The following is a 23,612-nucleotide window of genomic DNA, read 5'->3' on the forward strand; positions in this document are numbered from 1 at the left end:
TTTAGTCTTAGAGAACTGAGGAGGACTTTATAGAAAAAGCTATTTGAGATGTAAGAATAAAAATTTGCCATTAATGAATTAATGAATTTGTCATTAATGATAAGTATTTATCATCTGTTATGTGTCAGATAAGACAAAGGCTTTCTCTCATGAGATTTATATTTCAGTGGGAGGAAATATGATTAAAAATAAGTAAACAAAATATATAAATAATTTAAAAGTGATAAATACCAGAATAAATGTAAAGGGTGATATAATATAGAAATGAGAGATATGGCTACTTTAGATTGATGGTCAGAAAATAATACTCATATAGGGTGTCATTAAATCTGAGGGTGAACCCAGTATCGAAAAGGAATAAGATCTGGAGGCAAACACTTAGGTGGAAGGAATAGCAAAGGCCCTGAGAAGAAAAGACCTAAAAGTGTTTAAAGAACTTAGAGGAGACCCGTGTTATCTGAATAATAAGGAAGCAAAAGAATAAGAGATGAGGGTGGAGTTAAGGCCCAGTAGGGCCTTCTAAAGCAACAGGCATTCAACTTTCATCTAGGTGGAATGAAAAAGCTACTAAAAGGGTTTCGAACAAGGAAAAGACTCAAGGTAATTTACATTTTTAAAACAACAGGGATAAATACATATATAGTACTTACTATAAGCCAGGTTCTGCCTAAGCTTTTTTTTTTTTTTTTTTCCTATTTCGTTTTAGGGCTGCAAGTGCAGCATATGTAAGTTCCCAGGCTAGGGGCTGAATTGGAGTTGCAGCTGCTGGCCTATGCCACAGCTATAGCAACACAGGATCCGAGCTGAATCTTATATCACAGCTCATGGCAATGCCGGGTACTTAACCCTCTGAGTGAGGCCAGGGATCAAACCCGCATCCTCATGGATACTAGTTGTGTTCATTACCACTGAGGCACAATGGGAACTCCCTACCCAAGCATTTTATATATATTAACTTATCTTATGGACAAGGTTTGCAGAAGGCAGAGTGGACCCAAGGAGATCAGCTGCAGTTGAGAGATGATAGTGGTTGGAATGAAGAAGGAGCAAATGAAAGGATTTCAGGAATATTTAGGAAATAGAATTGATAGGACTGGATTGGGAAGGGGAGAAGGAGTACATAGGTACAGAGGAATAAAAGATTACTTCTATGCATTTACAGAACTTAAAGGAGGAAGGAGTTTTTAATGGTGTTGACTATCTCTGAGGACAAAGAGTCTAAAATCTAAAAAGAGATCCATGGATATATCTGTTCGGAGGTCACTGGTAACCTTTGGCATGTGCTTTTGGTAGAGTGGTGGTATAAACAGACTGTGTACAGTAAGGAGGGACTGGGAGTTGAAGAAATGGAGATGGGGCAAGTATTTTTCTAAGATGTTTGAAAGGGAAAGGAAGAAGGAAATGTGACAGAGTGGCACAGCTGAAAAAAAAAAAATTTTTTTTTCTGCGCTTGCAGCAAATGAAAGCTCCTGGGCCAGGGATCTCATGTGAGTTGCAGCTGTGACTTTCGCCACAGCTGCGGCAACGCCAGATCCTTAACCCACTGCACCAGGCTGAGGATCAAACCTGCAAGCCCAGCCACCACACAGACAATGCTGGATCCTTCACCTGCTCCAGAATTTTTTTTTTTTTTTTAGGTCAGGGACAGTTAAATATTTCTATAGATTCAGGAGAAGAAGTAAGAAGAAAGAGGTTGACGTAAAGAAGAAAGAACAGCTATCAAAACAGAACAGCATAAGGCTGGAGGTTAAAAAGTTGGTTAATACCTGGGAATAAGGGTTTTTTCATCACTGTCTGAGATTCAAAAGAAAAGACCCATTTATTATTAGAGACGTCTCAGCACATACTAGAATTCATCAGTCTAGCTTTTTCTTACTGAAGTATAGCTGATTTATAATATTAGTTTCAGGTGTATAACACAGTGATTCAAATTCTTAATAGATTATGCTGCAAAGTTATAAAGTATTTGATATATTCCCTATGTCGTAAAATATATATTTGTAGATTATTTATTTTATACATAGTTGTTTGCACCTCTTAATCCCCTACCTACATCTGTCTAGTTTTAATCTTTATTTTTACAGACCCCTTTGAGAACTTAAATCTCTCTCTCCCATTTTTAACAATTCTAACCCAGGGCAAAGAAGGGCTCGTGCTCAACCACATAGGATTACTTATTCTTCATTTAACTCATGTTCTTGGGCTAACCTTATTGGTTTCTTCAGTTCCTGATTAATATGATTAGAAGGGTCATATCAGTGTTCAGTTATCTGATGATGCCATAGTGTCTCTTTCATCTCACTAAACCATCTGGCTCTCCAAACCACAGGCTCCCCACAACAGAAGATGTTTCAAGTAAGACTGGGGGAAATAACAAGATGCTAGTAAAAATAATTAAGGAGAACAATAAAATATGAAGGTTTTATCATGAAAATTCATAAAAATTATGAAAATTACTTACGAAATTATTTGAAGATTATATGCATTATATGCATATGAGCTTCTCCTAAGCTTCTGAAAGTGATTTTCTAAAGATACATTTCATATGCATTATATTCTGACTTTTCTTTCTTTGTTTGTTTCTTTCTTTCTTTTTCTTTCTGCTTTTTAGGGCTACACTTGCGGCATATGGAACTTCCCAGGCTAGGGGTCAAATAAAAGCTGTAGCTGCTGACCTACACCACAGTCATAGAAACATGGGATCCAAGCCACATCTGTGACCTACACCACAGCTCATGGAAGGTCAGATTCTTAACCCACCAAGCGAGGCCAGGGACCAAACCCACATCCTCTTGGATACTAGTCAGGTTCATTACCACTGAGCCACAATGGGAACTCTTGCCTTATCATTTTTAATGTGTTACTGAATAGTTTTTTCTTTCTTTAACACCATGTGTCAAAAGTGCATTTTCGGAGTTCCCGTCATGGCGCAGTGGTTAACGAATCCGACTAGGAACCATGAGGTTGAGGGTTCGGTCCCTGCCCTTGCTCAGTGGGTTAATGATCCGGCGTTGCCGTGAGCTGTGGTGTAGGTTGCAGACTCGGCTCAGATCCCGAGTTGCTGTGGCTCTGGTGTAGGCCAGTGGCTACAGCTCCGATTGGACCCCTAGCCTGGGAACCTCCATATGCCGCGGGAGCGGCCCAAGAAATAGCAAAAAAGACAAAAAAAAAAGTGCATTTTCACCATGGTATATATGGCTCACCAATCCACACTTCAGGGTGGGTTCCAGTCTTGGCCATGTACTTGTGTGACCTTGTACATATCACTTCTCTTTGAATCTGAGTTTACTGCTCTATAAAATGAGCAAGATGCTTTTGATAACCTTAATATTCTCTCAATACCCTTTTTCTTTCTTTTTTTAGGGTTGCACCTGCGGCATACGGAAGTTCCCAGTCTAGGGGTTGAATTGGGGCTGCAGGTGCTTGCGTATGCCACAGCCACAGCAATGTGGGATCCGAGCTGCATCTGTGACCTACGCCTCAGCCTGCAGCAACGCTGGATCCTTAACCCAGTGAGTGAGGCCAGGGATTGAACTGGCATCCTCATGGATACTAGCTGGATTCTTAACCCACTGAATTACCAGGGCAACTCCATTGATATACTTTTTATATTCTACCATGTATGTGAGGTATAGACAATAAAAATAATTATGTGGCAAATGATTTTGACCTTTATCAGTGAAACAAGAAGGAATCAACTCCTCTCTCTTACAGAGCTTTACAGCTTATGTAGATACATTTGATTAAAAGAATAAAATATTCCCAAATCTAGTCTAAGGTTTATAACAATATATTTGGATCAAGTGTGTCTTAGGGAAAGAAAGCTTCTAGAAAGTGGTTTGCATTTTTATGATTTTTATGTAAGTGTGAACTTAAATTGTTTTCCTTAAAATCTCTTGCTTTATTTTCATTAGCCATTGAATACTATGAAAATACAAAATATTTCATTTAGGAAAAGAAAAGCATTGAGTACGTAGAGACTTTTTAATGAAAAGCAACTGAGCCACATCAACAATCTGAAAAATACTGCAATGTTGCAGTAAACATTAAATCCTAGTTGGCTCTTATTAGGTTAAACTTCTAGAATAGAAATTATTAAAGGGTATACAGTACAGTAAACTTGAAATAGCCAAATGAAAAAACATTACATAGACATTTAAAATATTTTACAGAAATAACATGAAAAATAACTATGGCAGTATAAACAAGTGTTAGTGAAAGCAAAATTGAATATCCAATAAGGCTATGATAACATAATAAGAAAGCCTATGCATAGTAATAGCCAAAATGTTGAAAATATGTTTCTCTCCATTGTCATTAATGAGGATTTTTCTCATCCTCATTAGCGACAAAGTAATATTATTTATAAATAAGTTATGAGATAAAATAAACACAGCAATAATATTTATTTAGGTCTTATAATGTGTCAGACATTTTGCTAAGAGGTTTACATACACTATTACCATTTAATTACATATGACCACCATGAATTAGGAAGTATTATCCCTATTTAATAGATGAAGAGAGTGAGGCTTCAAGAGATGAATTAAATTGTCCAAGGTCACAAAGTTAATAAGTAGGAGAAACTGGTTTTATAGCTAGGCCTGCGTGATGCAAAGCCACTATACTATATCACCCTCTTACAAACAAAAATTTATTACATATTTATGTAGTATTCTTTAATCTTCAGGAAAATAATTTGTGCAAAATTTTATGCACCTATATTTTTAGAAAACAAAGTACGAAAGCCCCTTTTCTTCATTAATTTGAAAAATGAGAGACCAACAGTGTATACGTTTTTAGCTCAGATCTATATAAATATGTACATGATTTGGTAAATAAGTACTGATTTTCATCCTAAATTTAGGACTTTTGCAGCCCAGAAAAAAAGCTCTTGTGACTAAAAAGCACTCTTTTCATATTAGCCTTTTCTCCAAAGAGTGACTGTCAAAGTAGATCAATCCATTTTAATTGGCACCTTAAATGTGCTAGTCTATTTCTCAGATTCAAAGCTTGAGTGTCACTGAAAATGATAAATGTGAAAGTGAATTATCTCAAGGGTGCTTCAACACACATGATCTGCTCTATGATGATGATGATGATGCTGTGAATGTAAAATACTGCCTTAAGTAACTAACCAAAAATACTCATATTATATTCAGTACAATGGCAAAAATACCTGAATGCTCTAAGGACCTCATGAGAAAAAACCACTCCTCGGGGAGGAGGGCTCCCAAAGCCCAGTTCTCTGGTTGGCAGCTCCTTGTAAGATGCATCCTTACATAAGAGGGGGTTAGAAGAAAAACCAAGGATGGGATTTTCTTCAAAGATCAACAGACTTTTAAAAACTGTTAGTAGATTCAAAATAAGGGGGGAAAAAGGAAGTAGGGAAGTCTCAGGTAAATTCATAAATTTATTTACATTTATGAATAAACAGGATTCCTTTCTCAGAGTAAAATGCCAGGAATATAAGTGGGTACAGTGGGTTTAGCCAGAACAAGGGCACACATTCAGATCTGTAGTAGATTCATTAAAACAATACTAGCTCCTAGTATTCCTTGCGCATCTTTACTCTGGACAATAAACCTTGTTTTCTTGCTTGGATTTATTTTTTATCTTACATATCAGCCATGACAATTTAGAAGTCTTCATCTTGTAAATGAAATATTTCATTATATATCATGCCCCTTATTAGAACTTTTACCTTAAACAAGTTCAGCGGGTTAATTAGAATGATGTTATTATATTGGTTTAAGCTCTTTTTTTTTTTTTTTTCTTTGCTTCAAATTTAACTTTTCTCACTTCTGGCATTTAATTTTCTCTGGCTGGCATATAAATACTAGTTGATAGGAGACTTTCATTTCCCTTGAAGACTGCAGACAGAATTCTGAAGAGAATCTCTATATAGCTGTGGCATAGGCAGGCTAGGCTTTCAGAAGCATTTTTGATGCCTTGACTATTTTATCCTGTTTTGTTATGATAATCGTAAGAACTTCTGTTCAGCACTCAAATTCATTCCCGTGCTTGTAGATAAATTTGGCTTTTTGGTCTTACCCAAATACTGTCTTTGCCAAGCTAATGAAGTAGAGTTTTAAAAATCCTTTAAGTAGAAATTATGTCTCAAACTGGTTAAACAATTTCAGAGCATTAGAATGAACAAATAAAACCGAGCCTCATGCAAAATTTCCTTAGGTCATCTAAGATTAATAAACCTTTAAAAACTGTGAACAGACTGAAACAAGAATATAAAAAAGGGAAGGAGGTATAAATCTATTTTCTAGGACTGCTGTATAACGAATCTACTAAATTAGGAGAGGCTTATAACCTGTCTTGGACTGCAGCAAACTCACTTCCTGAACAGATGGTCTCCCACCATTTAATCACTCTTTAACTCCCTACAATCTGGCTTCTGGGCACACTATCCACTAAAATCACTCAAAGGTTACCAATAACCTAGATCATGGAAGCCAGCAACAAAAGTGCTAAGAGGAGATTCACGAATCAAAGCCAGCTAAGTCATTTTATAGATTAGGGAACTACACTCCATAAATGTTAGGAGACCCTCCCCAGATTACACAGCAGGTGAACCATGCAAGGTGTAAACACTAGCACCCGAGTTCTTGCCAGTGCTGTGCTGTTCCCCCCAGCTAACTAGGTAGCCAGCCTTCCTGAACCACTGCCTCAAAGTCATGATTCTTCACACTTTCGATCCAGTGACATTGCTTTACCTTCTTGCTAGATTCTTTTGTCCTGCCTGACCTTGAACACCTCTCTATTCCATCTGGCCAAGAACTGAGCCCCTTGCCTAGCTTTCCCAAACGGTCTGTTCTCATAGTATCAATTTCCATCAGGAGCCACTGTGCAAAGGCAACATGACCTTGTAACTTTTCTTTCCATCAACTGCCGGGCACCTCAATTAACTACCATATCTGCATTGAACCTGATGCTTGTAAGCCAGGAGCTGTTCTAAGCCCTTTACCTGTACTAACTCATTTAAATCTTCATCAACTCTGAGGCATTATTCTGATTTTACATGCTAGGAAACTAAGGCACACAGAGGTTAATCAATTTATCTAAGCTCGGATTCAAACCCATACAGTGCCTCCAGAGGCTGTGCTCTTTACTGTTCTGCTAGGCAGAATGTCCTGTTATATGAATGTCCTGTTATATGTCCTATTTATATTCTTGAATATTAAAACAGAATTTTCATATCAGAGTGTTTTTTCCTGTGACTTTTCCTTTGGTATTAGAATGGCCTATTTATGTAAAAATTCTGTGGCATTCAACATCTATTTCAAGAAACAAGTTCAATTTTTTGCAAATTGTTTTAAAAATGAAGAAAAGAAATCCAATTCCTGGCTAGTCTTACGCTATTGCCTGTTAAATATGTTAGTTTCAGACAGAATCCTGCCAATGTTTAAAAAGATATTAAGTTTGTTTTCCTATTGAACCAGGAATCTTCTGTATGTTGATTGTAATTAACATTTCAAAATACAGTCCACTGTAAATCAACTCTAATGGAAAAAATAAACATCGTAAGATAAAAATAAAGAACAAAATAAAGTCCATTTGCTATAGGACTCCAGAAAGCCCCCAGTTGCTATAAAAGGATATTCTCTTTAGGGTCACCCTATCCCCTGTGGAAAACTGTAATGCAATGCCTAAGTGAAATGTATGTACATGGTCAGCTGCTTACAGGTTCTTCCAAATATGAATGAGCAGCAAAGTCTGGAAACAAACAGATTTCAAGTGACCTATCCCACATTAACATGGCAGAGGTTCTGCAGTGTGAACAGTATAAGCCTCATTCACAGATAAATAGCAGGTAGTCAGCACCAAAATTACCTAGGCAACAGAAAATGATGGACCCCTAATGGGAAAAAGTTAGGGTGAAAGAAGAAGGGGGTAAATACTCATATAAAGAAGCTTGTGAGCCTCTGAAAAGCGTTCTCCTTTGGATAAGAAGGAAATCCCTAATAAAATCACTAATCGTTAGACTTGTGGTCTTGGTCTTATCCCAGGGCTAACAGGGAAGAAGAAAGTAAACAATTAGACCCTTTTAACATGATAAATGTTAGATATAATGGATTCCAGCATATTTTACATTGATGTAACATCTTTCCACTTAATTTATCTTTTTCTTTTGGTTTCTATTTTTTTAGGGCCCCACCTGCAGCGTATGGAGGTTCCCAGGCTATGAGATTGAATTGGAGCTGTAGCCGCTGGCTGACGCCTCGGCCACAGCAACAAGGGATGGGAGCTGAGTCTGCGACTTACACCACAGCTCATGGCAATGCGGGATCCTTAACCCACTGAGCAAGGCCCGGGATCGAACCAGCATCCTCATGAATACCAGTCAGATTCGTTTCCACTGAGCCACGATGGGAACTCTTCCACTTAATTTTTCAAATCATTTCCACAGTCCTCTCAGTGTCCTAAGGCACAGGGGAAGCTATTTTTCTGTGACGTGATATTGAGCCAGGCTGTTCAGGAAGAAAACTAGCTCCTCTAGTAACTTCTTCAGGCCATTATGAAATTCACTGCTTCTGTGTTTGACATCCATTTCTTCTTTCCCTCTTCAGTTAAAACCCTTATTCTACCACCTGACAACTGTGTGACCTTGGAAAAATTACTAAATCTCACATTATCTATCTGTAAAATGGGGATAATATTTATTTCAGAAAAGTGTTAAAATCAAACACAATAAATATAAAATAGCTTTTACAATGCCTATAAACATCAGAGGCACAATCAATAGTGGTTTTCTTTTTTTTTTGTCTTTTGTTGTTGTTATTGTTGTTGCTGTTGTTGTTGTTGCTATTTCTTGGGCCGCTCCCGCGGCATATGAAGATTCCCAGGCTAGGGGTTGAATCGGAGCTGTAGCCACCGGCCTATGCCAGAGCCACAGCAACGTGGGATTCGAGCCGCGTCTGCAACCTACACCACAGCTCACGGCAACGCTGGATCGTTAACCCACTGAGCAAGGGCAGGGACCGAACCCGCAACCTCATGGTTCCTAGTGGGATTCGTTAACCAATAGTGGTTTTCTATTTCTCTCACTTCCTTCCTCTAGCCTGCCAAATACCAAACTAGACTGATAGAAGATAAAGAAGAGTGAGACATGTTCCCTACTCTGAAGGACCTGCCGGAGAGGCGTGCATGTAAACCAACAATTACAACAGTCTTGTAACATAGCAGACACAAAGGACTATAGGAAAGCAGCCTTAATGGCACAGCATCTAAACCCACAAGACTTGTTTTCAGGGATTAATTTTTAAGCTGAATGGATAATATGAACTTTTGTGTCATTTATCTTTTTCAAATCAAGCAGACATAGGAAAGTAGATGTAAATGAAGCAGGCATTGGTACCTTATTACAAGAATAAAGGGCAGGAGTCCCCATTGTGGCTCAGCGGTTAATGAACCCTACTAGCATCCATGAGGACGCAGGTTCAATCCCTAGCCTCGCTCAGTGGGTTAAGGATCTGGTGTTGCCGTGAGCTGTGGTGTAGGTCGCAGATGTGGCTGGGATCCTGCATTGCTGTGGCTGTGGCATAGACCAGTGGTTTCTGCTCTGACTGGACCCCTAGCCTAGGAACTTCCACATGCTGTGGGTGCGGCCCTAAAAAGACTAAAAAAAAGAATAAAGGGCAGATTAACAGTTTGGTATAAATTATTTTCTTTCATGTGTTCCTTTACCAGACAATTGGAATAATTTTGGCATTTAATTTATTTGGTTTGCATCTACTTGGGGCTATCACACTGTTCAATGAACATCTACTTTGCTCAATTCCCAGCATTAGGTTCATCAACCACGATCTGAAGAAGCATAGAGGGTGGCTGGAGAAAAAGATACTTATGAGAAACAATGAGTTAAGACTCAAGAATGGGGAGTGAAGCCTGGGTTTCCAGTTCTAGAGTGGCTTGAGCACATACACTCAATTCACATTCCTCTCCAGACTCTAGAGAAATGACCATATAGATGCTAAAAAAAAAGTACTAAAGTCATAGCAATAAAGAGAAAAAGAAAACAAGCCATCAAATAAGACATTTCAGCACATTTCTAGATGGCAAATAAAAGTGCCTTAATGAATAAAGCAGAGCAAGCCTAAACAACTAAGCTCTAAATAACCAAACTCTACAACTTAGAGTAGCCCCATGATGCTGCCACAGGTTTGGGAGCTGACGCACAAGAGAGAGGGGCCCCGGAGAGGTACCTGGCTTGCAGTACAATGGAGGGCAGATGGGAGAAATGGGGCATGAGAGAGAACTGATTAAAGGCCACAGTGGCTGGCCAGAGGCCCACACAGGGAACCACAGCCAGCAATAAAACACAGCTTTTCTCTTAATATATTGAATAGGTCGGCTGGGGTGAGTTAATGCCTCTAGTGTTGGCAACAGCTTCCTCAAAGTACAACCCTTCAGATTCTGGCATTTGGCAAGGGTACAAGGTCTTCTTCGTTTCCCACCAGATTCCTGAGAGACAATACTCCCAATCATATCTTCCTCACCTCATGTTGGGATCAGGGGTGGGGCAGTGGGAGAAGACCACTTAATACACTGAGAATAGTCAGACCACCTATCACCTAATAAATGATTGAATCAATGAAGATCTCCAAGTATGTGACAAAAAAAAAAAAAAAACCAACAGGAAGAAAGAGAAACACCACATTAATCAAATACAAAAATTACCTTGGATACTACACTTAGTCAAATAAGCCAAACATAGAAAGGCAAATATTGCAGGATTCCTCTTATCTGAGGTGCCTTAAATAGAGAGATTCATAGAGACAGAAAGTAGAATAGAGGTTACGAGGAAATGGAGGAATGTGAGTAGAAGGAGTCATTGTTCAAAGGGTACAGAGTTTTTGCTGCAGAAAACAAAAAAGTTTGGGGTATAGATAGGAGTGATGGTTATATAAATACTGCAAATGTATTTATTGCCAGTGAATTGTACACTAATGAATGGTTAAAAGGATACATATCAAGTAATGCATATTTTACCACAATAATAAAAAAGAAAAACATCACTCAGGAAATCCAACAAATGGTGTTGTGACAACTGGACAGCCACATGCAAAGAATGGAACTAAACACCTACCACACACCATATACAAAAATTAACTCAAAATGGACGACAGACCTACATGATAAAGCTAAACCTATAGAATTCTTAGAAGAAAACATACGCATAAATCTTTGTGACTCTGGATTAGATAATGGTTTCTTAGATATGACACCACAAGCAAAGCAACCAAACAAAAAATAATAATAGACTTCATCAAAATAGAAAACACCTGTGCTTCAAATGACACCATCAAGAAATTGGAATGATAGCTCACCAAATGGGAGAAAATATTTGCAAATCACATAGTGGATTCATATACAGAACACATAAAGAACTCTTACAACACAGTAATAAAAAGACAAAGAACTCAATTTAAAAAATGACCACAGTATCTTAACAAACATTTGCCTCCAACAAACACACGAAAAGATGCTGAATGACATCAGTAACTGGAGTAACCACAGAAAAAAGATCAAAATCACAAGGATATACCACTTCTTACACACAGAATGGCTATAATCATTGACAAGGAGGTAGAGAAACTGGAACCCTCATACACTGTTGGTAGGGGTGCAAAATGGTGCAATCACTTTGAAAAACAGCCTGCACATCAAAATGCTAAACATAGAGTTAGTATATGACTCAACAATTCTACTATATCCAAGAAAAATGAAAATGTGTCCACAAAAACCTGTACACAAAATTTCACAGCAACATTAGTCACAATAGCCAAAAAGTGGAAACAACCCAAATGTCCATTACCAGATGAATGGATAAATAAAATGTGGTATAGACATGCAATGGAATGTTAGTCATCCATAAAAAGGAATGAAGTACCAATACATGTTAACAACATTGATGAACTTTGAAAACATTATGCAAACTGAAAAAAGCCAGTCACAAAATACCACATTATGAAAACACTTATATGATACAGCCCCAATAGGAAAATCCATATAGACAAGAAGTACATTAGTAGTTACCTAGGGCTGGTGTGGAAAGAGAGAAAAAGGTTGAGGAAAGTGAAGAAAGACTGTTAAAAAGTACTGGATTTCTTTTGGAGGTCATGAAAATTTTCTAAAATTGATCGTGGTGAATATACTAAAAAGTACTGAATTATATACTTTTAAGTTAGTGATTTATATAGGTTGTACATTACATCTCCATAAAGCTTTTATTAAAAAACAGATGCTCAAAATATGATAGCAGATATTACTGTAAAAATTACTCTGGAGGGAAAAAAAAGACTATTCGAGGAACAGACTTCTTTTTACTCACAGAAAGATTTACGAAGATAACCTACCCATGAAAAAAAGGGCAAGAAGGGACAAGACGCCTGTACTCAGTTTCCCCTCCAGCTCAAAAAATACAATGATTTACCCTGGAAATAATTCAATGGATAATGGGTAAAGGACTCAGAGCGCTGGAAAGAAGGCAATAGACTGGCCACCTAAAAACAAACCTCAGAACCTGAAGAATGGAAATGTGGTGAGATTCATATGATCCCACACACACTGGGCTGAGCACCAGAGAGATCTGCAGCCTGAAACAACCAACAGGCATAGATTTAAAAAAAAAAAAAAAAAAAAAAAAGAAAGAAAGAAAAAAAGAAAAGAAAGAAAGAGAAGAAAACACAAAAGCAATAAAAGTCTGTTCTCTCTGGCCAAAAGACTGGAAAGCAGGAACCACAACAATGACCAAGTGGGGAGACCCAATCCTAGCTCCTCCACTGAGGTACTAGCTGGCCAATCAGTCTTCAGCAGCTTTAAAGTCCTAGTGGGCCCATCTAACCTTTGCTTTACAATCAGGTCACCTCGTGGGCCAACATGACTGCAGCATCAGCAAAGAAGCCCCAGTGAAGTATCTTGACTCCTGCTCCAAAAATTAGGCCTCAGTGGGCTACCAATTCACCTATGGTAGCAGCAGTAAGGGTCCAAGGGCCATCCCAAGTCCCATTTCACAACAGCATAACATCATGGAGTTTTGATCAGCCTACAGCAGCAGCTTCACAGCAAGGAAAAGCCTACCCAACTCCTGGGAAGCCAGCAAGTGAGCTGATTCACCTGCATCAGCTGATTTTGTTATCTCCTGGCTTTCCACCTCATGGCTTAAAGAGACTTAGGCTAAAATAAATGGAATATTATCTGTAGAAGAACACATATTCGATTTGACAAGGGACTGCTCATCTGAAACTATGGCGGCCAGAGGAAGTACACAATAATTCTTAGTGCTGAAAGAAAACTGTCAATCAGGGATTCTGTATCTAACAAAAGTATCCTTCAGGAATGAAAGGGAAATAGACATTAACAAACAAAGGAAAACTAAGAATTTCATTGCTAATGACCTATTCATAAGTAAAGTCTAAAGAAAGCCATGCAAACAGAATGAAATGATAACAGAAGAAGACAGGGACATTCCGAAAGGAAAGAACAATGAAATGTAGAAACTGAAATAACCACAGGGGACTATCTTTTACCTCATGACTTTCTTTAATCAAATTTTATGGTTGAGGAGTTCTCATCGTGGCGCAGCAGAAACGAATCCGACTAGGGACCATGAGATTGTGGGTTTGATCCCTGGCCTTGCTCCGTGGGTTAAGGTTCCGGCCTTGCCGTGAGCTGTGGCATAGGTTACAGACATGGCTCGGATCCGGCATTGCTGTGGCTGTGGCGTAGGCTGGTGGCTACGGCTCTGATTAGACCCCTAGCCTGGGAACCTCCAGATGCCGACCGAAGAAGTGGCCCTAGAAAAGGCAGAAAAAGACCAAAAAAAAAAAATTTTATGGTTGAAGCAAAATTTTTCATACCATCTGATGTACTGCTTAATGAACACAGAGAAATAACTTAAGAAATTATGTTTAAAAAGTAAAAATGGGAGAGTTCACTTGTGGTGCAGTTAAGGATCCAGTGTTCACAAGTGCTGTGGCTCAGATAAATGCTGAAGCACAGGTTTGATCCCTTGCCCAAGAACTTCCGCATAACACAGGCATGACCAAAAAAAAGTGAAAATGGGAAAGAAAATGTTTCTACACTCATTCAAGGTGTAAAATATATCAACAGACTTGGTGTGTACATGGTAATTCCTAGAGGAAAATGTAAGAAAGCAATATACCAAAAAATATTACAAATAAATAAAAATGAAATTCTAAAATATTCAAATAACCCATAAGATGTCCTTCAATAGGCAAATGGTTAAATGATGATATTATACTATAAATACTACTCAGCAATAAAAAGGAACAAATTTGATACATGAAAAACCTGGATTGAACTCACAGGCATTATGCTGAGTGAAAAGAAGACACTCCTCAAAGGTTATACGATGTGTTCTCCCATTTATAGAACATTTGTGAAATAACAAAACTATAAAAATGGAAGACAGATGAGTGGTCACCGGGGGTTAAGGAAGGGTGTGAGGAAGGAGATTTGTTACAAAGGGGTAACACAAGGAAAATCTTGCAATTAAGTATCATGATGGTGATGGTAGTACTTACAAAAAGCTACACATTGTATGGAATTGGAGACACACATGCACACACAAATTAATACTGGTAAAATCTGAATAAACTCCATGGATTATACCAACGCCAATTTTCTGCTTTTCACATTATATGATAGTTATACAAGGTGTTAACAGTGGCCTGTCTGGGCATTTCTCTGCAATTTCTTATGGAGCTGTACTATTTAAAAATAAAAAGTTAGAACAATTTTTTATTCAATTGATATCTCAATTTTTTTATCCTCTAAATTTATAATAATTCTGACAATACTCTTAAAAAACCAGGAAGCTATGAAAAGAATAATCAGAAAACAAAAACGAGCCATTAGACATTAAAATATGACTTTGAAAAAAAGTTCAATAAAAGAGCTGCAACAAAAAGTTAAGGAAGATATCCTGAATGTAGAACAAACAAAAACCCAAAACAAACAAACAAAAATACCAAAGAACCAGAAGCTATTTGAAAAAAAGGAAGAGGTTCAAAGGATCATTCCGGTAGGCTTAAAATCTGATTAACAAAAGATCTTCAATAGAAAGAATAAAGAAAATAAAGGAAGAGTTCTGGTTGTGGCTCAGCAGAAATGAATCTGACTAGTATCCATGAGGACACAGGCTCTATCCCTGGCCTGTAACTATCTCTCAGTGGGTTGAGGATCCGGCGCTGCCGTAAGCTGTAGCGTAGATCACAGACGTGGCTGGGATCTGCCTGTGGGTACGCCAGCACCTACAGTGCTGATTTGACCTGGGAACCTCCATATCCCACAGGTGCAGCTCTAAAAAGACAAAGAAAAGAAAAGAAAAGAAAAGAAAAGAAAAGAAAAGAAAAAAGAAAAGAAAAGAAAGGAAAAGAAAAGAAAAAAGAAAAGGAGTTCCCGTCGTGGCGCAGTGGTTAACGAATCCGACTAGGAACCATGAGGTTGCGGGTTCGGTCCCTGCCCTTGCTCAGTGGGTTAACGATCTGGCGTTGCCGTGAGCTGTGGTGTAGGTTGCAGACGTGGCTCGGATCCCGCGTTGCTGTGGCTCTGGCGTAGGCCGGTGGCTACAGCTCCGATTCAACCCCTAGCCTGGGAACCTCCATATGCCGCGGGAGCGGCCCAAGAAATAGCAACAACAACAACAACAAAAAAAAAAAAAAAAAAAAAGAAAGAAAAAAAGAAAAAAAGAAAAGGAAAGGAAAGGAAAGGAAGGCGAGGAAATTATTAAAGAAATAATTGAAGAAAAATTTCCACAGCTGCAGAAAGTCACAAATGAAAAGGGCCCACCAAATACAACCAGAATGAATGAAAACAAAACTTGTGAAATTTTAGAACACCAAAAATAAAGACAAGTTCCCCAAAATGTTATTGTATTACATTGTTTAAAATTATAAAGGTGATAAATAAAAGAATTAAAAATAACTATTAAATACTGAGAGGTTAAGGAGTTCCCACTGCGGCTCAGAGAAAACGAACTAGTACCCACGAGGTTAGATCCCTGGCCCTGGTGAGTGGGTTAAGGATCCGGTGTTGCTGCAGCTGGTGCTTGGATCTGACCCCTGGCCGGGGAACCTCATGTGCTATGGGTGGCCCAAAAAGAAAAAAAGAAAAAATCAAGTCATTTAAGACTATGTGTTCTCAAGCCCCAGGAGGACAGACTGGAGACAGACAGATTATTTAAACTATGCCATCGAGTAGTAATGAAATCTGAGTGGTACATGGAAGCAGGGATACATATGAAGGGGTTTGCCGTGAAGGCAGAGCCAATACAATAATCACGTGAATATTAGAGCTACTGACTGGCATGAGAAGGGGCTACTGAAGATGGTGTTCTTATCCAAGATAAGGACTATGGAAAGAAGAGCAGCTTTGAAGAGAGAATATAAATTTGGTATTAGAAATGTTCGGTTTCATTTTTCTTTCAAACCACTTTACTGAGATATGATTGTCATACGAAAAATCTGTGTATATTTAATGTACACAACTCAGTGGGTTGGAGTTAAGTATACATCCAGAAATCCTAGATTTGTGGGGAGATGATCACCAGGCAGCTGAAAATTCAAGTTTAAATATTAGGTAAGAGATCAGGATTAGAGAAAGATTTAGGGATAGTTGGATAAGTCCACTATTTCCCATGACATATCTTCCTCCCACATGTATCTTCAAGCACATTCAAATATTCAAGTTAAACACTGAGGACCTCCTATACAATAGGTGTTAGGGTACTTATGATAAATAATGAAATCTATAAAAATGAATAAAAGCATGGTCTCTGATCTCCAATAACTTACATTCGAAGGTCTCCAGATGTTTTCTTGTTTTGTTTTATTTTGGTTTGGTCAAAATCTCACAAAACTATAAAGCATGTTCCCTACTGCTTGCAGCACTTTTCTTTCTACTCCTCTAAACATTATTTATAAAAGGAGACTTGTTTTATTCTCTAAGTAACATCAAGAGAAAATAGCACTTTTCTAGTGAGAGAAGTGAGAAGGGTCATCTCAGATGATCCGTACTTTTCCAACCTCAGTCTTAACTTTGGGTACAAAAGTAGTTCCCTTTTCCTAAAATTAACTTGCTGATATTAAGAAAACCAAGAGCTCTCAATTCAGTCCTCAATGTTTTGTATTGGTAATGTTCTAACAGCCCTACGAGTATTTGAAGGAGAGGACCTTTCTACAGTCCTGGGGCACTTCCTGCCTTCTGGATTCTAGAAACTTCCTTCCACCATAATCTTTCTGTGAAGGAATAAGTTGATTCAGTAGGCCTGGGTTGTTAAAACCCTGAAAATGCCCAAGGAAGGCATGTTTTCGGGATGGGCCCTTGTCTGGCTTCTTGGAATATTCTGTCAGATAAGAGTGTATCTGCACACCTGAGGCTTTGGGCCTTTACTATACCAGTTTGTCCAGATGGTTTATGGTAACAGTGTGATTTACAGTGAACATCTGCTTTTTCTCTGGGGAGGGGAAGAGCGTGAACAACAAAGGTCAGTCATGCAGGTGCTACATGCTTGGTCCCAATAAAAACCCTGGACACTCGAGCCTGAGAAAGCTTCTCTGGCTGGCAACACTTCATGTGTTGTCACACCTCACTGCTGGGTAACTGTGTCTCACATGACTCCACTGGGAGAGAGCTCTTGGAAGTTTGTGCCTGATTTCCTCAGGACTTGCCTCGTGTGCCTTCACTGATTTTATCCTGTATCCTTTTCCTAGAATAAACTGTAAGTGTAAGTATAACAACTTCTGAGTCCTGTGTGGCATAGTGAATCCATCGAGGCTGAGGGTGGTCATGGGGACACCTGATACACCTTTGGAAGTCAGGGATTTTTCTGGCTTTTGGGAAATGTCTCAGCTTTACTACTCTATTTATTTTTTTCTGACATTTGGCAGGATTTAAAGTACCTGGTCAATCCCCACAGATCTGTACGATGTGACCTGGTCATTCATGACTGAGAGGCCACTGACCCAGCATTTCAAGCAGAGGGCCATGTCTGACCTCTGTATTTCATCGAGCCATGTCATCCAGCCCCAACAATGGACGTGGGCAAGAGAAAGTGGCAATGACACCTCACCATTTTATATCACAACCAAGATGACAGCAGAGTTAGGCAATAACACCTCCCAGTAAGTTTTTTCTGCCAACCTTTCCTATCATTTCCCTCTCAGAAACTGTACACAACTCTACACAGATGTAATTCCCACATGGCTGCAGGTGAGAAGCCCCTGTGCAGAGCCTAGAAAAGGTTCTTCGCTAGGATATGGTGCCACCTGGGAAGCATGCCACAGGTAATTTAGTTGCAACATTAGAAAATGATTTCAATAGAAAAAATACACCGAGAGTAAATTCTCTATAATATTCACTCTCACTCACTTGCACTCCGACAAGCTTTCCTGAGTGAGCGAGAATGAACTGCAAGTATGTTGCATGTCAGAAACTGTACGTAACCCATCCCCCTCCTTTTATGTCAAGCACGAAGGAAATGTTTAAATTGTTGATTTTGTTAGCCATGCGCTTTGATATTCTCTCGTTTCTGCCCCTACATTTCAAATCTGTGACCAATGAGGTCACCTTATTTTCTAGGAAAAGCCTTTGAGATTTGAGAAGTGGGTGACACATGTGAAATGCTATGTAAATGATACACACTAGTCTTAAAATGGCTCAGAGTCACAGCCCTGGGTAATATGAAGTTAAATATATTCCTACGTTACCATTTCTTCAAGTGAAATTACATGTCTCCAATACGGACAGAATGTATACTTATGCTGCACAGAGATGAATGGTAGATAAAGGCCAAATCTCTGCCTCATATGGGAACTAATAAGCCAGTGGTAAAATTTTTATCACATATTAACATAGGGATTTTATGTTCCTGAGAAAATCTTCACATTTATTTACAAGTCTCCCAAAAAGCTTCTCATCTATAAACCTCTCAGAGTAACTACATGTTGGGTTGAGGACCAACAAAAAGGAGAAACAGTATGATAGAACCTACTAATGAGGCTGGTTTGGCTCTTCCTTTCTCTCATTAAAGCAATCATTTATTTGTATTTGTGTGTGTGTGTTACACGCATATTTGTAAAGTGAAAAGAGCATTTCAATTTTGTAAGCATATTTTCTGTAAGTGCTGATGCTATTCTTATTAAATAAATTCTCACTGCTTGGAATCCCAGGCACACACACAGGCTCATTCCCTTTCTCCTCAGGCAGTTTCCACAATACACAACATCTTCATTTTGACAGTCCTCATTACTGGTATCATTTAATACTTGAGGGTTTGCTCAAGTTAACATCAATCTTGCTGATCCTGCAAACACTTATTCTGTTGTCACAACACAGTCTGAATCTATAGCTATTACATATAAAAAAATTTTAAACTATTCTTTCACCCAACATGTCACCAAGAACTACGAACTACTCTTGTCAATCACTCAGACACAGCACTGGATAGATCAAGCCCAGGGCCTTTCACAGGACCCCATTCCCATAAGTAATAGTTCTTGTGCTACGTGTACATACTGCATCTTCTCAAAGACATGTGACATCTTTCACTTAACCACTGTGACAGTGAAGATGTTTAGCCTGAGACATCTTGTCGGACAGATCTGATTCCTTGTTAACAAATAGTCCTTTTCCACAGGTAAATCTTAACTAACCTAAAGACAGAAAAGCATTGCCTTCAGAATGCACAATAAAAACCCATTAAGAATAAAATTTTGGAGTTCCCATCATGGTGCAATGGAAATGAATCCGACTAGGAACCATAAGGTTGTGGGTTTGATCCCAGGCCTCGCTCAGTGGGTTAAGGATTCAGCATTGCTGTGAGCTGTGGTATAGGTCGCAAATGTGGCTCGGATCCTGTGTTGCTGTGGCTGTGGTGTAGGCCAGCAGCTGCAGCTCTGATTAGACCCCTAGCCTGGGAATCTCCATATGCCCTGGTGCGGCCCTACAAAGACAAAAAACCAAATAAAATAAAATAAAATAAAATTTCTTCTTCAATTAGACTCTGGATGAATCTAAATTACAAAATAACTCTTTACCTGATTGGAAAACCTCATGCTCACGTTACGCTGATTCTGTAGTGGGATATAACGCTGAACAGGATCAATGTCTTTAGGACTGATTAATTCATCAGCTGAAAAAAAGAAATGACATGATCAAAAATGCATCTGAACAACAGTGTAAACCAATTAAACCTAACAGATGTAAAAGAGCAGAATATACATCCTTCTCAATGTGCATGGAACATCTTTCATATGCTATGCCATAAAATAAGCAGCAATAAATTTAAAAGGATTAAAATCATACAAAGTATATACTTTGACCACGACACAATGAAATTAGAAATTAATAACAGAGAAGTTTTAGAAATGCACAAATATACTGAAATACACAATGAAATTAGAAATTAATAACAGAGAGAAGTTTTAGAAATGCACAAATATACTGAAATTAAACAACACATTCCTAAATAACCACTACCAGTGAGTCAGGAAAAAAAATCAGAAGAGGAATCAGAAAATATTTTATAATGTACCTTCTGATGAGATGATTGAAGAAGACACAACATACCAAAACTTAGGAGACATAGGTAAAGCAATGCTCAGAGGGAAATTCATAGCTATAAATGTGTATACTAAAATTGAAAATTCTTGGAGTTCTTGCTGTGGTGCAGTGGGTTGAGGATCTGACTGTAGTGGCTCAGGTCATTGCAGAGGTGTGGGTTCAATCTCTGGCCGAGTGCAGTGGGTTAAAGATCCAGCATTGCTGCAGCTGTGGTGTAGGTCACAGATTTGATCCTTGGCCCAGGAACTTTCATATACCATAGGTGTGGCTGGCGAAAAAAAAAAACAACACAAACAAACAGAAACAACCCCCCAAAACACAGAAAATTCAAAAGCCAATAACTTATATTCCACACAAGACACCAGATGAAAAAGAGCAAACTACATAAAAAACAGGCATGAGGAAGGTAATTAGAGTGAAAAATTAATGGAAGAGACTATAGAAAAATAATATAGAAAATAAATGAAAACAAGTAGATCTTAAAAACTCAGTAGCTGGCAAGCCTTTAGCTAGATTGACCAAGAAAAAATGAAAGAAGACTCAAATTACTAAACCAGGAATGAAACTAGGAACATTACCACTGATCTTAAGGATTATAAGAGAATGCTCTGAACAAATTTTTGTCAACAATTTCACTAACCTAGACATGGACAAATTCCTAGAACTATATACATTACCAAAACTTACTCATGGCGGAATAGAAAATATGAACAGATATATAACAAGTAGTGACTGAAACTTTCCACACACACACACACACACACACACACACACACAAATCTATGTGTCAAATTCATTGACGAATTCTACCACATAATTAAAGATGAATTAAAACCCATTTTTCACAAAATTTTCCAAAAAATAGCAGAGGGAACACTTCTCAATTCATTCTACGAGGCTAGTATTACCCTAAAGCCAAAATCAAAGACATCACAAAGAAAGAAAATCAAAATCACAAAATCAAAATCTCTTCTGAATACAGGCACAGAACTCCTCAGCAAAAATACTAGCAAACTAAATCCAGCAACATATAAAAATGATTACACACCATGACCAAATGGACTCAGCCCACAAATGCAAGAATGGCTTAACATCACAAAATCAATTGTTGTAATACTCCACCTCAACTGAAAAAGGACATAAAAACTAAAGATCATCTCATCAGACACGGAAAACCTCTTCACAAAATTTAATGTCCTTTCATGATTAAAAAAAACATTAAAAAAAACCAGGGGTAAACAGGAACTTCCTCCACCTGATAAAGGGCATCTATAAAAAACCCCTGGCTAATGTCATAGTCAGTGCTAAAAGATGGAATGCTTTGCCCCAAAGATCAGGAACTATGACAATGATGTCTGCTCTTGCCACTTCTATTCAACATTGTATTGGAGGTTCCAGTCAGAGAAATTATTAGATAAGAAAAAGTAATAAAAGGGATCCAGCTTGATAGGAAGAAGCTATAGTACTTATGACAATATGGTATTGGCATAAAGACAGATATCAGTGGAATATAATTGAGAGTCCAGAAATAAATCCTTACTTTAGGTCAACTGATTTTTGACCAGGGTGTCAAAACAATTCAATAGGAAAAAAAAATAGATATTTCCCCCCACAAAAAAGTACTGGGATAAATGAATATCCAAATGCAAAAGAATGAAGTTGGGCTTCTTCCTCACACCACCTAAAAAAATTAATGCAAAATAGATCAAAAAGTTAAATGTAAGAGCTAAAAATATAAAACTGTTAGAAGAAAATATGAGTAAATCATTATGACCTTGCATTTAACAAAATTATAATATCAAAATATAACAAAATAAAAAATGAGATAAATTGGATTTCTGTCAAAATTATAACTTTTACGTCTCAAAGGACACCACCAAGAGAGCAAAATGTGCACAGAATGGTAGAAAATATTTGCAAATCACATACCATATAAGAGAATTGTATCTTAAACATATAAAGAATTCTTACAACTTAATTATAAAAAGACAAATAACCCAATTTAAAAATGGCCACAGTCTCTGAATAGATATTTCTCCAAAGAAGATATATAAATTACCAATAAGCACATGAAAAGATATTCAATGTTAGTCATTTGGAAAATGCTTATTAAATCAATAATAACACCTCATATCCATTAGAATGGCTAATATTAAAAAACAGATAAGAATAAACGTTTGGAGTCTCCATCATGGCTTAGCAGTGAATGAACCTGACTAGTATCCATGAGGAGGTGGGTTTGATCCCTGGCCTTGTTCAGTGGGGTAAGGATCTGGCATTGCTGTGAGCTGTGGTGTAGGTTGCAGACACGGCTTGGATCCCACATTGCTGTGGCATAGGCCAGCAGCTGTAGCTCCGATTTGACCCCTAGCCTGAGAACCTCCATATGCCATGGGTGCGGCCCTATAAAGACAAAAGCCAAAGGAAAAAAAAAAAAAAGAATAAAGGTTGGAGAGGATGTAGAAAAATTATACTCCCCATATATTGCTGGTTGGAAGGAAAAATGGTACAGCCACTTTGGAAAAAAGTCTAGAATTGCTCCAAATGTTAACCTCAGAGTTACCATATGACTCAGCAATTCCACCCCTATATATACCCAAGGGAAATGAAAACATACGTCAAACAATAACTTGCTCATGAAAGTATACAGCAGCATTATTCATAATAGCTAAAGCAACAACGCAAATGTCCATCACCTGATGAATGGATAAATTAAAGGTGGCATATCCACATAATGGAAAGTTATCCTGCCATAAAAAGGAATAAAGTGCTAGTACATGGATGAATGCTGAAGACAGGCTGAGTGAAAAAAATCAGTCATAAAGACCATACATTGTATGACTTGAGGCATGTAAAATGTCCAGAATAGGCAAATACATAGAAATAAAAAGTATATTAATGATTGTTTAGTGCTAGGTGTAAGGGTGAAATGATTAAGGGTAGGTAAGTGGGAGTAAGTGACTGCTAAAGGGTATAGGTTTTTTGGTGGGGGGGAGTGATGAAAACTATTC

The 23,612-nt window shown here is 38.1% G+C and overlaps 1 protein-coding gene across 5 annotated transcripts in view; it reads right to left on the bottom strand.

Moving 5' to 3' along the window:
* PHKB (phosphorylase kinase regulatory subunit beta) overlaps positions 1 to 23,612 on the bottom strand; it is a 201,029-nt gene that overhangs the window by 62,872 nt on the left and 114,545 nt on the right. For all 5 annotated transcript variants that reach the window (XM_047789954.1, XM_047789952.1, XM_047789950.1 and 2 more), the window contains one exon: positions 20,076 to 20,170. In XM_047789954.1, the coding sequence (XP_047645910.1) occupies positions 20,076 to 20,170 (95 nt within the window). The remainder of the gene's footprint in view (positions 1 to 20,075; positions 20,171 to 23,612) is intronic.

This window comes from Phacochoerus africanus, chromosome 8 (assembly GCF_016906955.1).
Source record: "Phacochoerus africanus isolate WHEZ1 chromosome 8, ROS_Pafr_v1, whole genome shotgun sequence".
Taxonomy (NCBI): domain Eukaryota; kingdom Metazoa; phylum Chordata; class Mammalia; order Artiodactyla; family Suidae; genus Phacochoerus; species Phacochoerus africanus.